At 35.6% G+C, this 26,677-nt stretch overlaps 1 protein-coding gene across 3 annotated transcripts in view; it reads right to left on the reverse strand.

Moving 5' to 3' along the window:
- The window catches only part of KIF2A (kinesin family member 2A), a 52,469-nt gene that overhangs the window by 14,131 nt on the left and 11,661 nt on the right, over nucleotides 1-26,677 (reverse strand). For 2 of the 3 annotated variants that reach the window (XM_042875326.1, XM_042875324.1), the window contains exons 2-14: nucleotides 17,697-17,791; nucleotides 16,326-16,445; nucleotides 15,881-15,935; nucleotides 13,553-13,675; nucleotides 12,890-12,990; nucleotides 10,995-11,090; nucleotides 10,292-10,346; nucleotides 8,083-8,245; nucleotides 4,847-4,937; nucleotides 4,637-4,700; nucleotides 4,137-4,228; nucleotides 3,802-3,944; nucleotides 2,300-2,504 (exon numbers count right to left, since the gene is read on the reverse strand). In XM_042875326.1, the coding sequence (XP_042731260.1) occupies nucleotides 2,300-2,504; nucleotides 3,802-3,944; nucleotides 4,137-4,228; nucleotides 4,637-4,700; nucleotides 4,847-4,937; nucleotides 8,083-8,245; nucleotides 10,292-10,346; nucleotides 10,995-11,090; nucleotides 12,890-12,990; nucleotides 13,553-13,675; nucleotides 15,881-15,935; nucleotides 16,326-16,445; nucleotides 17,697-17,791 (1,403 nt within the window). The remainder of the gene's footprint in view (nucleotides 1-2,299; nucleotides 2,505-3,801; nucleotides 3,945-4,136; nucleotides 4,229-4,636; nucleotides 4,701-4,846; nucleotides 4,938-8,082; nucleotides 8,246-10,291; nucleotides 10,347-10,994; nucleotides 11,091-12,889; nucleotides 12,991-13,552; nucleotides 13,676-15,880; nucleotides 15,936-16,325; nucleotides 16,446-17,696; nucleotides 17,792-26,677) is intronic. The other variant, XM_042875325.1, reaches the window with a different exon arrangement.

Raw genomic sequence — 26,677 nt, forward strand, 5'->3', positions numbered from 1 at the left:
TTCACAGGTCACAAGCATAGCAAGTATAACTTCATACTGAGCTAGTAGAAGTTAGAAGGATACTTCAAAATATATACCGTATTCTGCTTTAAAATATTTCTCATGTGAAAAAATAGTCATAACGTTTTTTCTCTTGCTTATAAGAGTATGAGGCTAAACAAATATCTGCAACTTTCTGGAAGTTCAAGTGAGAAATATAGTGCAGAAGCAAATATTAAGAAATTACTATAAAAGTCATAGCAACAACTATGTACAACAGTGCAAGCCACCACTCTTATAATCTAATCATCATTTCTCTCCAATCAGAGTTCAAACACCTGCTAAAAAATTACTCCTTATACAAGAATTCTGAACTTTTTCTAAAACCAATACTAGAAACCATGGGATAACAGTCCAAGAAAGCATTGCAACTGTGAAACAGCAAATAACAGAACTAAAAAAAAAAGGATTCCATCTAGTACTACCAAGATACAGAACAGACACAATGGCAAGTTGGCTTTCACAAATAATTAAAAAAAAACCTCATGAGTATAATTTGGTAGAATGGACACAGCTCAGGTAAACAGAAAGACTGAAGCTCACATGTAAATGCTTAAAAAGGTTTCGGTAAGAAAGGTAATGCATCCATTGAAATCTTTTAATTATTTTGTATGTTACTACTATATTTGGATAAGGAAAAAACAGATCAGAAAGTAACAAATATGTATGCTGAACTACTGGTACAGCACTCATAAGTGAATTAAGCTATAATAATTAATTAGAGTGATTTTCATTTAACTTTCTATTGAGAAAAAAAAAAAAAAAAACCACAAAACTGTATTGTCTCCTTAACTATGTAAGAATTATAGCAGGACTTCCCCAGCTTTTAAACTGAAATAGATAATTAATGTTTACATAAATAGTTTTTAGATTGTTTTTCTTTCCATCATAGCTCAGAAAACCAAACAAAGAAATGACAACACTACTTCCACATAGAGACATTCAAGAAATAACCTTCTGTATCAACTCTGAACATGCTGGATCATCACACATGTGAACAGCAAATCTTGGATACACATCAGTTTAATATGACCTTCAAAATAACTTTAAGAGTGTTGAAAAAGAATGAAACAAACTACGCAACATTTTTTGAAACAGATGAAAAATGGAAAATTATAATATCAGTGTCAAACAGTTGTATCTTATTATATCACTGTTAAGACTTTTGCAAGACTTTTTGTTTTTCCTTTCTGTATATAAACTAGATTTCAATCACCAGTACAGCAGCAGCATGATTTTTCACCATAAATAGATGAATTGTATGAAAAATAATTATGTTGTATGGGTAAGCTAACTGAAGTTAATTGCTTATTTTATGAATTTCTTAAGTAAAAGGAAAACAAAGCAATTTTATTCAATAACAATGGATTCAATATTCAATAACAATTTGGAAAAAAAAGTGATAAAAATCAACACAGTGCTGCCTGCTTTATTTATTTTGATGCTACACCAAAACAGGCCAGTTTTGAAATTGTTGCTTCCAGTTTTTCAACATGCCACACATGCCATATTATGTCATTACAAACTATAATTCTGTGCTTTGCAAAATTTGTTTAGAAGCAAAAAAAACACATTTTTTTTATTTAGACTGAATCTCTTCAGAAGATTACAAAGCAGAAGAAAAAAACATATTTGAGTATTTAAGCAACATTTATTGATGAGTTCTGGATTAATGTATGAAAATCTGTAACTGTATCACATAGTTTGCTATGGAGAATAGCCAAAAAACAGGTCTCACTGTTAAAGAATTAATTAATTTGTTAGCTCTTGCTGCATATACTCCTGCTGTGGTGTTTTCCTCCTTAGTGAATTAATTAACAGCAGTGAACAATGTCATTTTATACTTTCATTTAAAAAAATATACATACACACACAGACACACAAATACTGAGACAAGCAGGAATATTTCCAGTAAGTATTTCAGAACTTAAGCGACAAAGTAAGTTAACTCTTCACATCTTATTCCATTTTAGACATATGTTGGAAAAGTCTTCAAAATTCAAGGTAGTTTTGGTTGCTTGTTTTTATTTTAAACTACATGAAAAGTGATAGTACAGGTTTCTGCAATGTTTCTATTTGGTAATGAACAGGTGTTCCTTCAGGCATTCAGAGGAAAAAAAAACAATGCATTATTTTACCTGTCACACCAGTAGACAGCACAGACAAGCAAAGTCTGAAAAAAACACTTGTTTTAATGGTAATTTCTATTTTATGTAGAAAGCTTCCATCTACTCAAATGCAATGGAAACATTTCAGTTACCTTGAGTGCTAAAAGGCTCTTGTTAATTTCAGCTCCTTCCAGCCGCGTCTGTCTGTCTGCACTGGAAGTATCAGCTCCTCTTTCATTTCCAGCCAAATCTATCAAAGAAAATTTACCATGCAATTTCCCTTTCCTTCGGAGAATGATCTGAAACACTGCATGGCTTCGAGATGAGTGTGCATTTGCAGATGTCTGACCAGATGTCCTTTGAACAAAAGGAGAAAAGAAGGGAACATACAAAGATGTGAAGGACATACACGATAAACACGTACACAATACATGTATGAAGGCTGTTCTGAAAACAGTGCCTCTTATTTTATTCTGTTAGCCCACAACATCAGGGGCAGATGTCGGTGGTATGGCAGTAGAGGTTGAACCTTTCATCAATATTCTATTAGATTTTGTTGCCGTGTTACAGATAGCAGCACAGGGGCAGTCTGACAAAATGCCATACAACATGGAAGTGCAGATGAATCAAAGGTGTGTCATCAATTTCCTCCATGTGGAAAAAAAGGTTGACATTCACCGACCTTTGCTGAACGTTGCTGGAGATCAAACAGTGGATGTGAGCACAGTGAGATGGTGGGTGGTACGTTTCAGCAGTGGCAACAGCAATGTGAAAGACAAGCCATGTTCCAGATGGCCATGCAGATTTTTATGAGTGCAGCCTTTAGGCTCTTGTTCATCACTGGCAAAGAATGCATAACTAGTGGTGGTGATTATGCTGGAAAACAGTGTTTTGTAGCTGAGAATTTGCTCTATCAAGTAGCATTATTAGGCTCTCTGTATCTGTTGTAGTTTCCATGGAAATAAATATGAAGTGTTACTTTCAGAATAACCTACATGCTTTCAATGCAGAGTCCTGTTTCTTCTTACCTACAGTGGCAGTATGTCTAACATGCTGACAGACACTAGAGATATAATCCTAATAATCTGGTGCACATGATACAGTTACATCTCTCTCTCCAGCATTATAAAGAAATTGAAGATTTTTAGTATTTTACCTTCATCTTAAAAGCAAGAATAAAAGACTTATTTATTCTAGAGAACAAGAGAGCTTACATGTAAAATTGCCAATGACATTTTTTATTTCATGAAGCAGCAGTCCATGTGAAAGACTAATTTTAAAAACAGTGAAGTTATATTTTAAGAAAGAAAAAAACTTTATGCTTAACCTCTGTCGGTTCATATAAAGGCCTCTTAGATCTGAAGAATCTGGCAGTATTCCAGATTTCAAACAATGTGAATTTAAGTCAGTAAGCTGGTTACATAAATGCAAGCAGTTCATATACTGTAGAAAAGTCTGTTCTTCCATGTCTCTAAGAGGCAGAGAAACTCTATCTTCATACTAAAAGGCAGGTAGGCTTACTCCTTGCAGTCAATATTTTCAGAAAACCAACTGCCTATTAAAAAGCCTATGCAGAGACAGAAAATAACAAGAGGTGTTCTAATTCATTAATTTACTATGAAAAATAGTAAGTAGTGGAAGCTACGGAAGATACCTGCAGCTGTTGCCTATTTCAATAAGCTTAAGAACATCTTCAACACATTTGACTTCTCGTTCCTGTAATCCCACCACCTGGACTTGCTGTTTACCATCTTCTAACACTCTTAATTTTGTCTTCCTGTTCAACAAGTCAAAAACCTTATGGAAAGAGGGGGAGAAAAATAGAACAGTAGGAGAGGAATTAATCTTAAAAGACATCTGTTTCAAATCCATAGCATAATGTTTGGAAGAGAAGTATACATAATTATTTGAAATAAAGCATTCAGATGATAAAATCCCGATAATTACATAACAATCTCACAATCTTGCTATGAAGAAGTACTTCCTTACCTTACCACTGTAGATCTCAAAAAATGTTGCATATACTTGAAGTTCTAGCTTCTTATAGTTTGGTTTCTTTAGCATTAAAAAGACGTCTCGAGCTACAAATATATTACCCAAATAAACCAAAATTTAGTTACACATTTTCATTTAACACTCATTATTACATAATAGCCAGCATTTCTCATAATTTGAGAATAAAGAAGATATGATAAATCAACCAAGTTTAAGTCACTACAGTTTATACTGCCGGATTACAATGGAAAATGCTGAAGGCCCCAAGTAGTAAACTCAACCATAATCTTTATTTTATTTTTGAAACACTCTATTTATACACTTATCTGGCCATGTAAAGACTACAGATCTAGGAACAAGTTCTGATGTTTCTGAAGTCTCACTGTAATATAAAATACACACTCTAATGCTTGTACAAAACACTGTAGAAAATATAAGACAACACACTGATATCAACTTGCTTGTGAAAAGCCAAAAGACCATAAAAGACTCACCTGCAAGTGCATATATTCCTTTTGAACAATCTTGGTTCTTTCCTGAAAAGTCACCACCCATAGTCTATATATAAAAAATAAGAAAATCAAACACCAAAATGAACATGATAAAAATCACAGAACTTAGATCTCTGTCATCCACAGAATTTAGTAAAGTGCACTGTACATAAAAACAAAAGATTATTGCTTACAAATAGAAGAAATACTTACATGGGTTTTTCCACTGCCTGTTTGCCCATATGCAAAACAAGTGGCCATTCCCCTTTCAAATATGGTCTCTACTAATGGTCGAGCTGTAAACCTAGAATGAAGGAAAAAAAAAAACAGAACAAACAAACAAATAAACAAACAAAAAACCCATAAGAAACAAAAATACTTTAAGATTCCACTACCACAGGGACGATATACACTTTAAGGCAAGAAGTGATAAAACTGGTTCTGTGCCGTGAGAAGGCAAAGAATATCTCCGAATTAATTACTGAACTAAAGAGGCTAACGGAGTTCTAACACATTAAAATATCCTTAAGAAATTATACAATAGCTAAAGAGCATCTCCTATTTTTTCTACAACACTGTTAACCTTCTTCAAACCCTCAGGAAAAAAAAAAAAAAAACCTTGTTTTAATAATGCAACACAGCAAAGGTTACTACATGGAGTTTGTAGCTCCCTAAAATTTCTGACAGAGACAGTATTAGAAGATATGTAATAGAACAGTAAAACAGAAAAATACTTAGGTTTTGCCAATATAAAAAATGTTTAATTTTTTTTTCTTTTCCTAAGTTTACTTATTAAGATATGTAGTAAAAACAACATTGTGATTCTTAATATCTTGAGAAGTTATGTATGCTGAAAAAAGGCTTAAGAAGAGATGTAACTAAGTTCATCAGAATAGAAACAAAACACACACTGTTACTGCCTCTAGGTGCTTTACAGAGTTACTTCAATAAAATCTTGAAAAAGCAAAGGGTAACCTAATAGAGCATTACTTGTACTAAAAAAATAATGGTAAGACTCTAAACTTTAAGGTGTTTACACTAAGTTTAGTGACAGAAACAGGAATGACTGCTTATAGAAACACTGAGGAGCTCCTTTCATTCTACTTCGGGATAAACAAATAAATTACTATGAGTGAACAGGTAAGATCAACCTGTTCAGCAGACAAGCATTTCACAGTCACTAATTTTCATCAAAAACATACCTAAAGATACCTGATTAGCCTTAGTCTTATCTCCTTCCAAGCATGTACTGCCTATGTCACCAACCAGATATTTTCTTATCTGTTTGCTCTTTGTATACTCTAAATACAAATTTCAAGAAACCTACGGTTGAGTCACCATTCCCAAATGTGTTTAAAACCTGTTTGGATGTGGTGCCCAGGGACATGATTTAACGGAGGGTTGTCAGAATTAGCGCAGTTTGGTTAGTTTGTGGTTGGGCTTGATGATCTTTAAGGTCTTTTCCAACCTGAGCAATTCTATGATTCTATCCTCCCAAAAAGCATACTCCATTATCTCTGTTTAGTTGAATTTAAAATTATTTATTTTTACTTATAAAAAAAAGGAAGTTAATATTATTTTTTTAAAATAAGGCAAAACACAATCGTGCCTAGAAAAGATTTCATAAAGCATTATACAACCTAAATTACCACCAAGCCAAAAACTTTCCCTCACCTAGAATCTCAACTTGTAATATTGATCTTACAAAAATACAAATTCTGATTCTCCTTTAAAAATTCAAAACACATACCATTCAAACTAGTAAGCGTTTTTAAAGGAAAACTGCAACTCAGTTTTGTGGCTTAAGGCATCAAAAACACTTCAAATACAGCTTACACTAAAATACCAAAAGAAAAGTAAGAGATTTCTCCCTGACAAATTGAAAAATGTTTTTCAGTATAGAAATAAAGTAATTTTAGCACCAGAGAAAACAGGAGTAACCACATTACTTTTCTTCCCCACTGTGGGAGTACACTACGATATTTTGCTCTTAAATTATGCTAGAGACCTGGAAGAAAGCTATTCTTCAAGTAATAATCAATGCCACACTGTCTGAAGGAAAAAAAAGTATCCTGATCTACTACCTAGGCCAGAGATATACCATTTCAGTATTAATACAAACATCTTCGAATATTTTCTCATAGTAACACTACTAGGTAACTAATGAAAATTACTCAGAAGAAATTAGATACAAAAATATGATGATGCTGTATGACAAAACGTCTTTTACAGCTAAAAGTACACTCTCAAAGATACATGAGGAACAACAAGAAGTATGGAAATTAAAGAACTGTTGTTAAGCAGGAGAAATACTGTTGCAATAAGCTCATCATCAACTAGGTGGCACTCCCACAGGCCTTGTGCGTCAAGAGAAGATGTCACCAAAAGACAAACCTTAGTGTGAAACCTCCACACTGTGCTAATGCTACACTAACATCCAAAAGGGCTTGCCTTTTGCTATCCTCTTCCACCTATCAAGAATAAAACAAATTTTCATTTTCAACACGTTTCAACACATCTTTTGCTGTGTACTTTTTCCTCTCCACCCACAGCACTGAATCAGGATATCACGCTAACTTTCACTTCCTGACTGCTGGATTAAAAATAAGCACTAAAACTTCTCTTTAAGGTAATGTGAAGCACTCTCCAAACATTCAGAAAGTTATCTTAACGAACGCCTTTTTAATATCAACATTCCTCACAAAAAGATTCACAATATTCAAACTGCATACCAAAATTAGCACCTACCATGCACCTTGCTTACTACTGTATCTAATCCATTCACTGAATGGTACAATGCAAGTAGCACCTTCTGATAAGGTTTTTCAAAGCATTCTGAGCATTATTCTGTGCCAACTGGGAAACTAAAACAGAAGACCAAATGAAAAAAAAAAAAGGAGACCCAAATTCCTTGGGGATGCACATGCATTTGTCTTTGTTGCTGTTATTTTTTTAAATCAGAAAGTTATGCCATTTTCAACAAGATGATTTAGCTCCCAAATAGATCTGTGTTACATCAGCTGAATTTCTTCCAACGGACAAATCAGCTCAGAATTCTCAGCAGCATGAAAAAATCTAGCAGTGCTCTTGTAGTAGCAATGACTTGTGCCTCAGGTGCTGCACACATACTAACTAATAAGAAAATAGTGCCTAAACAGATGGATAGCAATGAAGTTGTTGAAAACAAAATATTCACTGTCTGAGAAGGCAGGCAATACAGGCTAGAGTTTAGCAAAGTGGGGCTTGGAGAAGGACTGAGAGCAGAAGTAAGGTCAAGAGACAGAGGTGACACTGAAGACAAAAACTTCAGCATAAGCAGAATTATATTCTAATTATACAGGTGAAAGAAGTTAGAATAAAGAGGAGTCAAGGGTTAAAGTAAGCCCACAGTTACTGACACAGTAAATAAATGAGGAAAAAAAGACTCAAAAAAGAAGCATATGACATACCTGTAAACCATTTCATTCGGAGCCGTTTCATCAAAGGCATAATCAAAACGAAAAGTTTGGTTTTCTAGGTACCTTGTTAAATCCACCTTTTGTTTTGGCTCATGTACCATCACAACGTCTTTGCTAGGAATTGTTATTACATCAAGGTCTTTCATTAAAGTTTCTATAAAATAAGTGAAATACAGATTTTTATCTACTAACACTTTTTTCCACCCCGGTGTTTACAGTTCTATAAAATCTCACATAACACAGCTACTTCTTAGTAACATCAGTGAAAACGACTGCAATCTGGATAGCAACCTGCTAAGTAAGAGTTCATTTTGGAAACCTAATCAGTGGAGAGAAATTCATGAGAAGTGTTAAAAAGTTGAGAAGAAAAAGAAAGATCAGTTATGGTTCATAGTGTATTCTATAATAATGTTTTCTATGGATTTGTGTTCTTTTACCAATGTTTATTTACTCTTCTGCAGTTTACTGCCATACACTGTGAGTTTTTATAAATAACTTCTCTGGAGAAACCGGACACTGTAGCTACTAACTGGACTGTCCAGCATACAAAACAGAAATTAACATCTTTAGAAGAACCATCTTTATTTTTCCTTTTTGCAATTTCATTTTCTCTAAATCCAAATGTTACAGTAAGTAAACGTTTTAAAAAGTATGCTATAGTAAATTACCTTGTAAACAGAAACCGAAAATGCCAATGATGCTTTCTGTCAATGGGAAAGAGCAAAAGCTATCTAGATGTGATTTCAACAGTGAGTTCCCAGGAAGAAGCAGAAATGCAATTTATGGCTAATTATTGTGGGAGATAAGAGTCAGCAAAACATAGAGAGCCCAGTGGTCCATGATATGCATGAAAATCAAGATCCTTTGTATTCAGTCAGGATCACTAATCTGTCCTACTTGCAATTCTACATAAAATTCCTTAAGGCATGTAATTCAAAAATTAGATGTAGCTTTACACAATCAGATAGAAATCTTTTCATCAGACAACACATTCATCAAACAGTACAATGATTACTACTTCATGACATTTCATGCCAATACAAGAATACTTTCAAGTCATAACGTAATCAAAATTTTAAATGCATTGCAATAAAATAAAATGCAGTTATTCTTCAGTAATCACAGACAAGAAATAAACACCAGTAAAAACAAATATATGAAGGTCAGTTATTTACAGAAACAGCCTTTCTACTAGAGCAGTCAAAAGCTGTTACTTCCTTAAGAATTGTTTGCAATTCGACATTTACCTCCCCCCCAGCTCTAACAACCTGCATTCCTTGCTGACAAAAATTTGGAATACTGTCTATGAAACCCATAATGCATTTCTCAACTGCAAATATACCTCACTAAAATAAAGTATCAACCTGAAGATTTACTTCCTGCAAGGTCAATTCACAAAATGATTTGTGCTGTGAATACCTGAAGACTATAGTGATAATTTTACCTGTACAAGGCTGATAGAATGATGGGCAGACCTGATTTGAACATCTTACAGAATTCCAAAATACAGAACATGGAAAGGGAAAGGTAGTATGTTTGACGTGTTCTTCATGAAATAAGGACACAAACTTTTTTTTTCTCCACTCGTCAGTGCATTGTATGCTACTATCTTTGATCTTTTCATACTCTTTATTTAAAACAGGCATAAGAAATACTGCTTCATTAGCTCTATGAAAATTTTCTGGATACCCTTGGGTGTCCAACATATCATGGAACATCAACATTAGGCACCACCTGAATAATTCCCTCAATGCTTTATTGAAGACCACTTGAAAGAGCTTATAAAAAAAAAAAAATAACATGTATAAAAACGGGGAAAAAAACACTTCCATGGAGTAGCTCACTGATGAAGAGATTACTTGTAGGATAACTTAAAAGAAAAGTGATCCCAACACAATATAAGAATGCTCAAGAAATTAAAGCAGAATTAATTTCCAGACCAACTAAACACACCATAGATAACCACGTAAAAAAACCTGCAATTTCTGTGGCTACTCCCAGCTCATAAAATGGTGGCAGCTAAATTACTTTTGTCCCTCCCTTTATCCACACTGTGACAGATCTATGAATTGTCTGTCAAACATTTTTTCTAGTATAACAGTTTCATTTTCAGTATTGTAGATCTCTTCACTACAAAGGACACTACAATCAGAAGAAGCTTTTCAGAGAAAGAATTTCGCAAAATCTTGAAAGGTCATACCTTTTCTGTTGAGTGGTCGTTTTCGCACACAAACACATATCCTGTGCTCATCAATCTATAAAGGAAAGAATCTTTCAGTGAACTATATCTAAGTTCCAGTTACAAATTATTTTACTTCTATTTATGAATTAATCAATTTTTAAATGAAGAGACTTTTCAAAGACTGTGAGTCATATAAACAGCAAAAGCCAATTGTACCTGCAAGAAACTAGAACGGAGAGCCATGCATCAAAAATAACCAAATTACTTGCAGATAGTGATGCTGTAGAGTACCTGGTACATACTGCACCATAGTAAGCAAATCCAGCTGTAATAGGTTGGATAAACTATTGGTGGAAGTTGTTACAATCACTGATTTGGAACAAAGACCACAAAAATCTGATAATGCAGTTCAAATGCAAATCAAAGGCTTTTATCAGCTTGAAAAAAAAATCAAACATTATCAAATATTTCAGCTATATATAAAGTAATCAAAAATCTTCACATTCAGTGAGATTTTCCTAGGAACCTAAAAGGGTATTGTCTGTGCATTCCTTCGTATCCCAGGAAAATCTAGAAAAAACAAACACATGCTATAAAGAATACTAATACTAAGCTATTTATTTTTCATGTTTACAGACAAAACTACATTCATATACTGAAAACATTAAAAAGACTCAGAAAAAATAAATATAAAACATTTCCACATTGCCTGGGTACTTACAGGATCAGCAGTTGTCAGTGGTCTATAATCCAAATTCCCCCTGAAATCTCTTATCATACACATAATTTCATAGTTGGGGTTTGTAGCATCAACATCCTATGAAAGTAAGCAAAAGAATTTCTTACATTTTTTCCCCAACATTGACAAGTTTCAATACCTTCTGTATTTAATTATAAAGAAAAATAGACATTAACTGATGCAGCTAATTTACTAAACATGAAAGAAAACAGTTACAGTGTTTCTATTAACTTAGTATCTATAGTCAATCTGAGACATAAGACTATACCGTGAAGAAGTGAGTAAACTATGATTCACGTTATTATGCTTCACAAAACAGTGCAGGTACTCTGGCCGCTTCAAACAGATTTGAGTGAGTTAAAGTTTGATTCTATTACTGGTCCTGAATTAACAAATTAACAGTAATTTGGATGCACTGTCAACTTTTCCAACATGCCTGGAAGTTCTGAGAAGTAAAAGTAATCCCAAGGTTCCACAATATGCTACATCCAGATACATGGCCTCCCATCCCTAAACCTGGAACCATGAATAGCACAGCAAAAAGACACACAAGAACTTGTGCGTGGAGCCTAAGCCTTGTTCAGCCAGAACATCTAAGCTGAGAAGGCTGCAGAATTCCTTACGTACTCCTTCCTGTCAATTTTCAGTTTCAGGACATCCTACTGATGCCATACTCAGCTAGTTCTGGTCCACATGCTTTACTGAACTGTGCATGGCTCATCACACATAAGTGAAGTACTATAGGCACTTTCAGAAAGCACTGCACTGGTGTTAACAAGATGAAATAAAGCCAACTGATGTCTATGCATCTGTGGAACAGTCATCCCCATCCTAGACAAAACTATGGCCTGGTAATCAGAAGTTGACTATGCTTTTATGTTCTTAACCCTAATTACAGCGCACTTAAAACCACTCAGAGTAAGTCTATATAAAATGTATTATAGCTTAAGTATTTCCTGCTATAATTCTGAAAAGGCTATTACATATTGCAGAAAAAAGGTAATTATTCTTCTAACTCCACTTAAGAGTCATACCCACTAGAAGACAGTGATTACCTAATTATCACTGTACTTCACAACAGAATGCACGAAAGATACAGACAGATCAACAAGACAATCAGATCTTCCTCAGCCAGAAGTCAAAGACATTATTAAAGCATGAAATAAACTAAGTGAATTACTTACTCAGTGGTGGTACTTGTGTCAGCAGCAGATCAGTACTGCTCTTTAGAGAGACTAACACATACTCACAAGCCTGCCAACAAGATTACACTACTACTTTTGCTGAACCTTTTACACTGCCATGACAGAAATTAATTTATTATTAGGAGATCTTTTTCCTGACAGGATTAGCAACTTCATCTCTTTCACGCAAGTTTCTAAAAATTTATTCCCAACCTGCCTGCATGATGAAAAGCTAAACTTTAGAGCCATAGACTAGTTTAAAGAAGTAATAAATACATAAATAAATAAAAATAAAAATAAATAAAAATCAAATTGAACCTCAAAAGCTTATCTGACAAAGCGTCAAAGATCAGAAAGAACAATTTGTCGTAACATTGAAGTATCTCAAGCCAAAGCTTGATGGTTTTTAATCAACACATTATCCTTAAGATATAGGTATCATCAGCACTTGATTATGAAATAACATATGGGAAAATAAGTAATTGCACACAATTATTTGTGTAGGATGAAAAAGAGTGGGAAAACTGTCTAAATATCAAGTTATTGGAACAATGCAAATATGCACAATATGCAATGCAAAATAATGTATCAAATTTGTATACAGGAGAAAAAACATTTAGTTTCAGGATTACCACTGTTCATAAAAATTATGTATGAATGAAAAAAAGCATGATCTAGGCTAAAAATACTAACCTGAGCTCTTTTTTCTCTGAGTTCCTGCTGCTGTAGCCTTCTTTTTTCACGTTTCTCTTGCAATTTTTCAACCTCCTTCACACAGTTAGATTTTCTACGTGCTTGGAGAAAATGATATAATTTAAAATATTTTCAGTGTGTTGCATGAGTTTAGTAATTACACTACTACTTCAAATCTATTAATTAATCAATAACCAGTACACACTTATTTATATCTACTACCTTTTCAATTAAATCAGGGTTAGTACAAGATAATTACAGGAATTCAGTGTCTAAAATTTATCAAATAAATGAAGGGAAATGGAACAGTAATTAAAAAAAAATAAAATTATAAGGAAAGTGATCCTTAAAAAACATTTGGACAAGTACATGTGATCTCTTGGTTCAAATTAAAAAAAAAAGTCTAGACAAATGTAAGACAAAAACAAAAAACAACAATAAAAAACCCACAAATTCATTATGTGAAGATAAAAGATAACGAAAGATAAAAGAAAAATAAATTCCAATTATGGCAAAACTGAACTTTTGTTTAGCCACTGTGCTCTGAAAAAGCTTCATAAGGAAGCCTACAGACCATTTGTCCTTTATGAACAGCCACATAATCCAAGAGAATCTACATGTAATGTCCAGGATGAAAGAATCCTTGAGATACGGTTTACATACAAGGGGGTCCAAATTCCTTTTTTGCAGCTTGAACTGGAGATATATCTGAAACAGTACCATTCTGTTGTGAGGAAGATGACTGTTCAGGAAGCTGAGTGGGCCGTGCACGTGCAGAACCAGCCACTGCAAAAGAAAAGAACAAAGCTGATCCAGATGTTAACTAATAATGTATCAACCCAATTTTGAATTATTTTATTATGATAAAACTAGTCCTCTTTTGACATATAATTTACTGACAATTAGAGGGAAGTGAGATTTGCACACATACATACATGGAAAGTTCGTTATTAAAGACAGTATGCAGATTTTTTTTTCAATTCTAATGAATATAGAATCATAGAATCATTAACAGAAAAAATCCTCAGATCACCTACTCCACCATTCACCAATATTATCCACTAACCCACGTCCTCAGTGCCATATCTACACACTTCTTGAATACTTCTAGGGAATGTGATGTATAACTGTTTTGCCTAATTTCTGTAACAATCAAAGAGATGTAAGCTGACCATTTGCTTCACCTTCAACTTTTAATCTTTTTTTCTCCCTTCTATCTACCTGCTTTTCTGAGACCTTCTTACAATTCCTACTCAGTTTTTTTTCCCCTCACATGACAGGAAAATTTTTCTCTCATACACCAACACAACAAACTATGATGTACCTATGCTGCCTGTGCAAATTATTACATATTCTATTACAAAACCTATTATGTACATAGAATGAAGAATATACTTGGAGATATATGATCCTTTAGTGATGTAATTTTATTTATATTACAAGAAAACGGACCCACAGTTTCACTCTTAAGAAATTAAAAAATAGTCTCACCTCACTGAACCTACAGTATTTGATGGAGTAAAGGGATACAAGTGAAAGGCAGCCAAACACAGCTCAATTTACAAGTGGAAGAAATAAACTTTTTTGAGACCTAGTTGAAAGGGGTACGTCTACCTAAATTTCTGCATTGATTCCATATGTGATAAGAATGCCACTTTTCTAAAGACACAATGTTATCTCTTCCCAGTGAATGCAGTGTGAGTAGTGAGCATGCAAAGCCTCTCCGGTAGAGTTGAATATTTTGTTTGTTGAAAAGGTGCTTGAAGTGCTTCTGCTTCAGCTTGGCAGTTTCTTGTACATGCTAGTAATGAACTCTGCCAGAAGAGCATGAAATTGAAGGTAACAGTTTTGATTAATAGCTTAGAGATGACATTCCAAAAGCCAAAATACTGTACAACATAGAGAAAACTGTGGAAACAGATTCAAAAGGAACAGACAAAAACTCCCAGATCACTTCCAAATATGATCTACTTTACAGCTAGATACATACTTTTTATGAATGTATTCCACTAAACAAGAAAGTATGCCAAGAAAAGCTTAATTACAAAAGAAAAGAACTAATCCTTAGGTACACTGCAAATAGTAAGATGCACAATACCTACTGAAATGCAAGCTGCAGAGTTACTCCACACCAAACAAGAGCATTTACTACAAATAACAATTTGTACAGATGTGAGGAGAGCCCATCAACTAAATGTCACGAATATAGACTATATTACCTTGAAAATAATAATTGAAAAGCTATTTTCTCCTTACGATATTTCTGATTCGGTTTGCACCGCTGAAGACAAAAGGCAGTAGGCAGGAAGTGGTTTCTATTGTCCACCTGAAAAGAGTCTGAACTCTTGGAAAGATATGCAAACCCACTTAAAAAATAAGTTTAAACAGATGAAATGGAGTCAAGTTTGAATTAATGACACAAAATTGATGTTTGGAAGAGTGATCACCATCACCAGATTAAGTAAGTTATGCTTAAAACAGCCATGAAAATGAAAAAAAAAATAGGCAATAACTACTCCTTTCCATATTATGAATGTGTTGCATCTGTACTCATCTAATACTTCATTTCATCAATCCTCCTGTTGTATTTTTGTGGATTTTACAGATTTTTCACTACTAACTTAGAAAACTGAGCTAAAAACTTGAAAGAATTTTAAGCACACTACTTGTAGTATATGGGAACAATCAAATTGAAACAAACTGATGTTTTCATTTGTAAAAGTCCATGTATCATTTAATGTAGCACAGTTAATGAACTTCAAGTTTCTGCACCTTCATTTTATTCACCTTAACTTCCTCGATGCTATGTTGCTTCAACTTGCACATAAACATTGTTCATACAGCATCCATTCCTAAATACACACAAGATTAATTCTAGGAATGATACACCATGTCTTCTACATTGTCACTATTAAAGAATCTCAGAAAAGCTCCACATTAGAATATTTCCATATTGTTTGTTTCCCTGAAATGGAAAGATACAATATTTACCTCTATTATCTCTGGCAGGAGCGTCATTCTTAACAGGTGCCACAGTCCGTCGACCCTATAAAGACAGAAATCTCTGATATTTGACCACTTCATAATTTAAAACATAAACTGGAGCCTCACCTAGGCTTCCAGAATAACATCATCAACACAACAGAGAGGTGATTATTGTCATATCTATCTCTGAAGAGCCTAGGATTGAGACTGCTTGAACTATACAAACTGTTTCAAAACAATCTCCTTTTATGAATCTTTTCCTTGAGCTATATCTAGCTGTAAGTATTAGTTCCTAACCCTGCCAAACGAGTTCTCAGAAAACCTCATTCACCATGGGGAAAAATGGAACATATTCAACGAGTAGATCCAAGGACAGAAGTCAGATGTAAAAATTCAAGCATAACAACATGTTTATGAGTTCTGTACTACAGTATGAATAGATTTTACCAACCTTAACTATTTTGTTTACTTTGGCTGATGGAGCAGGTAGAGGCTGTGTCTCTGTGTTAGGTTCAATATCTTCATCAGGTGCAAGATCTGGATTAAGTGAAAATATGCTCTCCAAGTCAATCTGTTTAAAATAATAGAATATTTATGAGTTCAAGAACAAAATAATCTTGTTCATTTCTGCTACGTTTGAGAATAAACAATACATACCCCATAATATATCCCAAAATAAACAAAAATACTCCTCAACAGGTCTTATAATTCTATAACTGGAAATGTCTCAATTCAAATTTGCCAAAAAAAAAAATAAAAATCAGAAGTGCTAGTTGTCATATTAGCTGAAATGTACAGCTTTTAGAAAACAGATGTATTAATAACGGTGAAAAGATATTCAGAATTCAATAGTGGGATAAAATTATAACAGAAGTATCTAGCATTATTGCAAAAACTAAGAGTATTCTATGCTGCACAGTATTTTATAGCATTAAAAAAATCTTAGATATTTGAAATTTCTCAGACAGTGCAAAAGAGACAAATTACAACTACCCCAAAAATAAAAGGCAACTTCAAGTTATATTAAATATATTACCCTGTTATTTTCATCAGAATTCTTCATTCAGAATCCATTGAGACTTAGCTTCCTAAAGGCTTTGAAATAGTTTTTGTTTCTAGACTGTCATTTCCCCAGGCTGGAACTTTCAAAGATCTAATTACTGTACGGATTCTTTGTGTCCAGAAGGATGAGCTCATGTAATGAAGTCACAGAACATTCTCATATTTTTTTGTTTTGTAGGTTTTCATCCAACTGGTAAGGTGTAATTATCTCTAAGATGCTTCTCCAAATCTCACCCTGAACAGGCTAAGCAGATTCAAAACTTCCAGGAAGGAATAACAAAACATAACTGACACACAGAAAGACATCACTTCATAAAGCATGGAAGTCTGAAAAATTGTTGCCAAAAATAAGTTACGTAAATAAACCTTGTAGCAGTTAAGTTTCTCAATAAAACAAACAAATGCAATTCTAATCCACTTCTCCCACTAGTTTCCTGTCTGAACTGCAAGTCCTTCTCAAAAAAACTGATTTTTCTACTTGTAAAAAGGGGTTAACAACTCAGCCTTTGTAGTTGGGTTCAAAATCTATAAATAAAAAACACTATTTGAAAGCTATGACACTGATATCAGGAAGTGAAATTTAACACAACAGAAAACAATATTTGCCCAAAAGCTTCCATTCAAAAGTCTGTAGCCAAAAATCATTGAATAAAAGAAGTTTGGCATTTTATCTTCCTTTCCACTGCAAATTCCAAAGCAACGTTCATGGAGACTATGCATTTTTTTAAAAACAGTGAGGTTCTAAAATAATTAAGTTTACCTCTTTGCCCTTAGTATCCCCATTTTCAATCCACTCAACAGTTACACTTTCATTATCTTCATTCAGGGATGTTACCATAGCTTGATGAATTCGGCCTAGAAAAGAAACATATGATCGCTTATTATCAGGTGAAAAAAAAAAATCCCAGAATTTATTTGAATCCCTGCATGCTGAGAGGCAGGAAGAGAAGGGTTAAAACAGAAAGGGGCGTAAGTAAAAATGATTGCTGGTCACATACTGAAAGTTGGCTGAGATTTGCTAGTAGAATGGGAGAATTAAAAAATTCAAAGAGTAGGAAACAGTGATAAGTAAACAAAATACTGTTTGAAAGCCACACCACTTAAAATCTTTTTTCTATGATAAGTTTTGTTAAGATTTCCAACAAAACAGCACAGAATTTACTGTGTTGCACTCCACAAAAAAATTCTGCCTCCTTTCTAGGTTGATACAAGATTAAACATGCTGACATGGCAGTAAAATGCTGTAAGATTATATTCTGACATCCATCCAATCAGTCTGTAATTCAGCTAAAATTAAGTTGCTCATAACAATAATAGAAACCAATACAGTACCACCAATATAACTTACATGGTGAAAGATCTCAAGCCGATAAGACCCCACAAAGAAGAATAAAAAGTAAGGTTTCAGTTGATAAAGATTTTCCTTCTTAGCATGTATATATATATTTTTCTTTTAAAGTTATTTTTTTTAAACTAATTTCTGTCATACTTTATCCTTTCTTCTAGATATGGTAGCAAGGAGTAATTGCAAAAGCAGAGGAGCCATGCACTGACACACAACGATCAAGATCCAAGTGTCACATTGATTTCACATCCACGCTTTGCCCTAAAAATACCAAGAACTGAGCTTTCTAAAGAACGAAAGCCCAGTGCGACTGCTTCTCTGATACCCTTCTTTAACAAGCCCCTGCACAAAAAAGCAAGCCCTTACTCTGCTGAATTGAAAAGGAAATGCAAATGATTGAGTAAAAAACAAATTCTAAATATTACTTCCCAAAAGAAAAAAAAATGAATTAATGCAAAACTGTTAAAGCTTTACACATCCAGCAAGATGCATCTTAAACCTTCCACGAATTCCCTCAAAACTGTACAATTTTAAATTATTTATGGCTTATAGCTTATGCACTCCTACATCTGGTGAACACCACAGATGCCTTTATTAGGCCATGTTCAGCTTGGTTGAAGACCATACATCTATACAGCCTCTCAATCAATTATCCAAGGCCAACAGCAGCCTAGTAATTCTCACAAAAACAGCTCACACTGCCCACATTCTCACACCGTAGCAACTTGTGCGCACCACCGTTTCAATAGTATACCTGCGGGTCACAGTCAAACGATGGCTTCAGTGATCTACTGTCCACATCCAATCATAAGCCAGCCTCCAAACGCCACATGAGGCTTCCACTGTTAAATATGAAACCCACCTTGGCCCTTGGAAGCTATCTGTCACTGCTTAGGTCTTTTCCACTTCACATATTCTTGATAAATTGACCATTAATAACTTGGATTGTTTACCGTCTACTGGGTAAAGAATAGGTTGGGAAGCCAGTCTTAAAGAGCCTAAGTGAAAAGAGTTAAATCCAGTTGGCAGGCCGCCCGTGGTGTTTCCTAGGACTGAGTACTAGGTCCAGTTCTGTTTAATGGTTCTATCAATGACTTGATGGAGGATAGAAAGAACCCTCAGTAAGTCTGCAGACAATGTCAAGCTGGGCACATGTTTTCATGTGCTGGAGTATAGGAAGGAGCTGATTAGGCAGCACCAAGGCTGCACCCAGCTATATGGTATATATGGCTATACAGCATTCAACTAGGGTAAAAGCCAGGCACTACTCTCGGGTGGTAACAGCCCCATGCAGTGATGCAGGCTTGGGGAAGACCAGTTGGAAAGCTGCCCAGCAGAAAATGATGGGCATGACAGACAACAGTCATCTAAACACAAGCCAGCTCAGAGAAAAGTAACGAATCTGCTGAAAGAACTGGAAAACAAAACCTACAAGAGGCAGCTGAGGGAACTGGGGTTGTCTTTTCTGGAGAAAAGGAGGGGAGACCTCATTGCTCTCTGCAACACCGGGAAACAAGACTGCAGTGAGTTGAACAGATTCTTTTCTGAAGTGAAAAGTGATATCACACAAGGAAGTGGTCTCAAGTTACAGCAGAGGTGGCTGAGATTGGATACTGGGAAGATTTTCTTCATGGAAACGGTGGCTAAGCACCAGAACAGGCTGCTTAGGGAAGCAGTAGAGTCTTCATCCCTGGCGAAGACTAAGAGACCTGTAGATGTGGCACTAAGGACACATTTTAGTAATGGGACTTCATGGGTCAGGTTAACAGTTGAAGGTCTTTGTCAACATAAACAATTCTGTAGTTCTCCTTTACTAAAACTCCCAGCCCCCAAACTCAACCATGTTTTCTCTCCATATGTTGCTTAAAATTCTGGTTTAGCTATCTCAGACATAATTTGGTAGTCTTTTAAAGCAAGTTTTTTTTATACATTCTAAGTCTTTCAGGGACCGCTGAGGGAAAGAAAGGAAGAAAAATCTTAAATGGTATCTCAAGTTATCTCACCTAATAGCACAAGTAACAGATGTATGTTTTTAGCGCTTCTTTTGTTGTAAAGGCTGCCTAATCATTCACAGCCAGGTATACCTAGGCAAAAAAGAAATACTGCAAATGTCAGGAAGGTACCAGCAGATCTTTGCAGTCTGATGTAGCATTCAGAGGGATGGACTGAATACAACTCAGACAAAAGCAAAGCAAATGGAGGGATGCATGCAGCAGCTGGCACTCCAGGCAGCAGTGCTTTCACATTTGCAGCATTTACCTCACAGTGAACGTTACATTACATAACCACTTCTAAACTCTGCACTTGTACTTGCCCCAAGCATAAGATTCAATTCTCCATTTAAGGATGTTGAGTAGTAGTTAATTTTTTTTTTTATTTTTTATTTTTTAAAAAGTCTCCCTCTTTGGCTCCTTTCCTTTGCTAGTTTTCATGTCTCTGAACCATATATAATTTATTTATTATTTAACAAACACTGCTCTTTGTGATTCTTGAGCAGCACTCCCATGCATGTCCCAGCAGCACTCACATGCACATGAAGGCAAGGTCTAGATTCTCACATGGCAATACTGGTAGTTTAAGTTGCTCACAGAGAGGAAGTAAATGGTAACACTCTCACTGCCATGTTTACACCATGCTCATTCAACACAACAAGCAATATGCATGAAGAGCACAGTCTTCACTTTCCTCTGTGCATATCAGCATGGATTTTGCAAAAGCAGGCACATGAGCAGGAACCACAGCCATGCCATCCTTGTCACACACTGATGTTTCTCCTTTTTTCAACACCCAAACAATGTTGTGCAAGTACATCCTGCCCTCAGGACCACGTCCTAATTCTGCTGGTGACCGTGCTGAAGCACACTCACTCAGCAGAAAAGTCCTGCACTTCTTTGTAAATTCTCTGTGGATGAACATTTCTGTGCAAATTTTCTTTGTGCAGCATTCTCAGTATACTTGTCTGTTAATTCTTCTGCAGCTAGTAAATAACCGTTAGTGACTTAATTTTCTACAACAACACTCTGCTGTAGAACTGTTTTAATGAGTTCTCTGACTTGCCAGCAAAATAGAAATACAGCCCACTTCTTTCCCTGCAGTGCGGGAACAAACAGCTTACTGCAAGGACACAGAAAACTTTTCATCAGCAAGGGAAATGGCAAGACCTAACAAGTTTAAATAAATATAATTTTTTTTCTTAAGGGAAGGCCCAGCTGTCAAAGGAAAACTGATTTGTGAAAGATATAAAGTTAGTGAAACATGTAGCATAAAACATTACAATATTCATTAGCATGTCACCAGGTTTTATACATTTTGTTCACAGCTGAAACCTGACACTGCATTAATCACAAAGATATCACATTGCCCGTTCCTTGTCTGATTATTTTCAATACAGAATAAATAACAATTAATCTTTTTTAAAGGTTTAATCTTTGCCATAGCAAGTGAAAAGAGATCAAAGTAGGCTGATGAATGAATAGAAAATACTAAATCCTCTCACAAGCACAATAAGCCAACATGCCATAACAAAAGAATCACAATAACTCTTCCATCTCTATGCCAGACTTCATCCACTCCCTGGCCAAGACAGTCAGGATTGAACTAAAACAAAACAAAAAATAAAACAAACAAAAATGTTATGTCCAACTTCCAAATATTCTTGGCTTAAACAGAAAATGTATATACTACAATGTTTAAACTGGCATTGTACCCATACAATTTGTTCCCTGAGATTCTTCATATGTTATTAAAAGTTTACATGTTACTGAACCACCACAAAGCACATTTACATCTTTACAATTGCCTCTTGCTCTCTGCAAACAGTATTCCTTTATATTTTTCTAGTACACAGCTGAATACAGCAGCTGTGAAATTCAGGAATGCAAGCAACTAATTAGGCTGGCATAAACCTTGCCTAGCATGTAAAGCAAGACCAAGCTGCAAATGCTAAGAGTACAAGAGCCAAATCAATCTGCAGTATATGGCTGAAGACAACATCTCCCATTTTTGGTGTATTTTCTACAGCTGATATGAAAATCTGAAATGTAAACATGTTCATGCAAACATGAATGCATGTTATGATTAACCAAAAAGCACATGATTTTATATATATATATACATATATATATGTTCGCAGACATCTCAAAAACAAAAGAAGAAAGTCCAGGGACAGAGGTGATGCACTGATTCTTCACCTGATTTCCAGTTCCTCTACACATGTGTTTGGCAGATCATGACCTAGATAGGTACAGTCTTCACTGGGTAAAAAAACTGGCTGCGTGGCCAGGACATCCAGAGTGGTGGTGGTTTAAATTAAATCCAGCTGGCAATAGGTCATCACTGGTGTTCCTCAGAGATCAGTACTGAGGCCAACACTGCTACCATCTATATTGATGATCCATATGGACACATTTGAGAAAATTCTTGGCAAGTTTGCAGATGACACTGAGCTGTGAGGAAGTGTTGATCAGCTTTTGAGAGTAGAAAGGCCATTCAAAGGGATCTGGACAGGCTCAATCACTTGGGCTGAGGTCAACTGTATGAGCTTCAACAGGACTAAATGCCAAGTACTGCACCTTGGCCACAACAGCCTTTCCGATAGTCATGGCTATAGAGTGGTTGCCAAGCTGCAAGAAGGAAAAGGATCCGAGAGTGCTGCTCAACACTAGCCTGAACATGAGCCAGCAGTGTACCCAGGCAGCCAATAAGGCCAATGGCATCCTGGCTTGTATCAAAAATAGTGTAATTAGCAGGACCACAGAGGTAACTGTCACCTTGTACTCAGCACTGGTGTGTCCCTAACTCAACTACCATGCTCAGTTTTGGGTCCCTCACTACAGCAAAGACATGGAGGCCCTGGAGCATGCCCAGAGAAGGGCAGCAAAGCTGTTGAGGGGTTTGGTGCACAGATCTTGTGATGAATGGCTGAGGGAGACGGGATTACTTAGTCAGGAGAGAAGAGCTCAGGGGAGACTTGATTGCTCTCCACAATTATCTGAAAGGAGGTTGTGGTGAGGTGGGAGTTAGCCTCTTCTCCCAGATAACTAGTGATAGATGAGGGAATGGTCCTAAGTTTTGCCAAGGAGATTTAGGTTGGATGTGAGGGAAAATTTCTTCTATGAAAGAGTGGTAATGCATTCAAACAGGCTGCCCAGGGATGTGGTGGAGTCACATCGCCGGAAGTGTTCAAGAAAAAGGCATCTGTGGCACTGAGGGACATGGTTTAATGGCCATGGTGGTGATGGATTGACAGCTGGATGAGATAGTCCTAGAGATCTTCTCCAAATGTTAATGATTCTGTGATTAGAATTCACACCACAGGCAGAACATTTTTGTGGGACACAGTTACACCGCTACTGAATTCAAAACCGGTAAGTTATTTGAAAAGGGTGTTGTTTGTGTAAATAAGTTGTGTCAGACTGTAAAGCCAGAGCACACAGAAAACAACACTGCAAAAGTAAGACTAAACATATATGGAGCCACAAAATACACATTACAATATCCTCACCCTTATCAATGCAAGTGAAAAACATCAACTCTCCACTCAGAAGAAGTAAAGAAAGCAAAAACTATCTGCAGAAATAACAAAATATTCATATTGTAATAGTCACCGATGCAGAAAAATGTTTTAGGTAAATCAAACATTTTAACAAATCCTCATTATAGGTAGCAATACCAGCTATTGCTTCGTAGCAAACCCTGAGCTATATTTAGATCTTTACCTCTGAGAAAACTCAGCATTTTCCATCTGCAAAACCTGAAACTGCCACAACTCTGAAGTTGTGATCAATTACAATACTAAATTCATACCCTTTTTGTATTTCTGTTACTTTTCAGAAACTCAAGTTACCAGCTGTAAACATGAGCTGGCATTTTCTAAATTATATTTTCTAAATTAAATGCCTGCACTAAAGCATTGGTCAGCACATAAACAATTCTTTGCTTTCTTAAGTAACTTAAGAAATAAGGCTGGAGAAAGGCCACAGCCTTCCCCACCCTCCCAAATAATTAGAGTGAAGTGGCCTAAAATGAAACTGCATTTGTACTTCTTATGCAGAAGTTTAGAAAGCTTTAGAAATCTTAGGAGATCTAAAAGTTACAACTAAGTACACGCTCTCAATCAGGCTACAGAAAGGAAAACTTCATGATTCCTAGAGATTTCTCATTCCTTCCTCCCAAAACAGCAGCAAGACTTTAAACACCCTACCATTATAGAACAATTGTTTAAGATTTGTCAGCTCAAAACCAGGCATTTATTACTAGCTTGCTCAGGCTATGATCATGTCAAGAGATCCAATGCTCTGGAAAGGAAACTCAGAGCTTACGTTACATCCTCTGTAACTGCCACTTTTTGGAAACACAAATGTGTTACGTTAGCTCAGACAGTGATCGGGTCAGCTAAGTGAAGTTTTTTATGTGCATCAGTAGTAAGTGATACAGTGAATAGTTTAATACAGAGGTACAGTACAACTTAATGACCACTGCTACACATCACTTCTGGGACTATTGTGGCCATTTGTGAAACAGCCGTGATTTTCCTAATCATATTCACAAAGGACTAACACGGTGTTATCACACAGACATCTGGACGTGTTTTACTGACACTCTCTGCCACTTGATATTCAAAAATTAAAATTGCCAAAAATAGAATTTCTTTCACTCTTTTTTAAAGAGAATATACATCCAAGTTATATACAAAACACATTTATTGTATGTTCAGATGTGAAGTTGTGAATCAAGAAGCAGTGCATACAGCTTTACTGTAATCTAGAAAGCTCTCACTTGTGCTGTAGGCTCCAGTGCAGAGAATTTTGGTGGAAGGACTTTGCTGCTTAGAGAACTCTGAGAGGAAAAAAACAATAATTCTTTGCCTAGCAGTATCTATTGAAATCTTCCAGGAAAAATTCTAAGGAAGAATAGAATTCCAGTTGGGATGTCTCCAGTGATATCAACTGTGGTAGAGTACCTGTTAGTTTTGTCAGTGCTTACCATGTCTCTCCCTGCACTAGAAAGTCACGGATCTTACTGACAATTCTCAGACAGATGAGGAGGAAAAATTAAAAAAAAAAAAAACAAAACACAAAGCTCACATGCCACTGAACTTTAGCTTCAAAATACAAAGAGCACAACACAAGCACTTTTTAGTCCTCCTTGTATTCAAGATCAATAACTCCTTCCATTCCTACCAATTCAACCGCAGTTCTACTTGTCAGTCTAGCTGAGTTTGTTAATTGCTTTCATTACCACACCTCCTCCAAAAGCATTTCCAAGGGCTGCGTCTTTCAACTGTCCTCTCAACTTCGTGTTACTCCAATAGTTCTTTCTTCTTCAGTCTTTCCATTCTGCAATTCACTATTGTTTTTTCTGCTTCCACAATGATCTCTAAGATTTCCCTTTACATTTAAAGCAAGTTTGTGGCTTCACCAGTCAGCAAAGCATTGTATTTTTCATTTCTCCTCAATACAGGTCCAGGTCAGGTGTGGAGTCAGCACTCTTGTAGGTTCATTTCAAAGTACACTATTTCATATTAGTGAACTTCTCATATCCTGCTTTTATTTACTTTCAGAAGCTTTCATTGCCAGTGAAATCAATGGCTGTCATGACATTAGCTTTACAAAAGACTGAAAAAGGAACTCACTGCTGTAGAACTTGGAAGCTATAGCTCCATATTGCTTCCATATGTGTCAGCGTCAGGAGTCAGAAGACTTGTTCCTCACGCTGCTTGATTCATAAAGAAGCATCACATCACAGCAGCTAACAGATGCACTCATATCTAGATATTTATCAAGCAGTTATTTCTACTGTACCATGACAGTCAACCTATTACCTTAGATAACAGCCAAGTTTACCATATAACTTACATATAACTTGGAAGGAAGCACCAGTCCAATCAAATCTAATGCATATTATCATAACTCCTATATAAAACCCTTTAATAAGAAGAACACATGCCACTTTTACAATATTAGGCCATTGCCTCTGTTATTCATCCCAGAAAGTTGGACTCGCACCTCACTGTCAACATACATAAACTTTTTTCTAGATTACACATGGTCACAGCCATTTACTACTCTTTCTTTCATAACTAGTATATGGACACCTGTACTGGAATAGCATAAAAGACACCTGTATTTGTTTCAATCCAAGTATCTCCTTTTTCAACACTGGCAACTGAGATGATGTGCAACAGCCGACATACAACTCCACATTGCCAAATTATACGCACTGCCAAATTACAGCAATTCTGAAATTCCATTCACTTCTTTGCCACTTCACACTGGTGGTCCACAGTTGTTTGTTGATTAACTAGATCCTGCTGTTTTTGAACTCCTACTTCATAGTAAACATATGATTACTTTGTGCCATTATGTTCTAGCCCAGTTTATTTCATACTTCATATT

Source organism: Lagopus leucura, unplaced genomic scaffold (genome assembly GCF_019238085.1).
Source record: "Lagopus leucura isolate 7727_CA_CO unplaced genomic scaffold, USGS_WTPT01 Super-Scaffold_100014, whole genome shotgun sequence".
In the NCBI taxonomy this organism is placed as follows: Eukaryota; Metazoa; Chordata; class Aves; order Galliformes; family Phasianidae; genus Lagopus; species Lagopus leucura.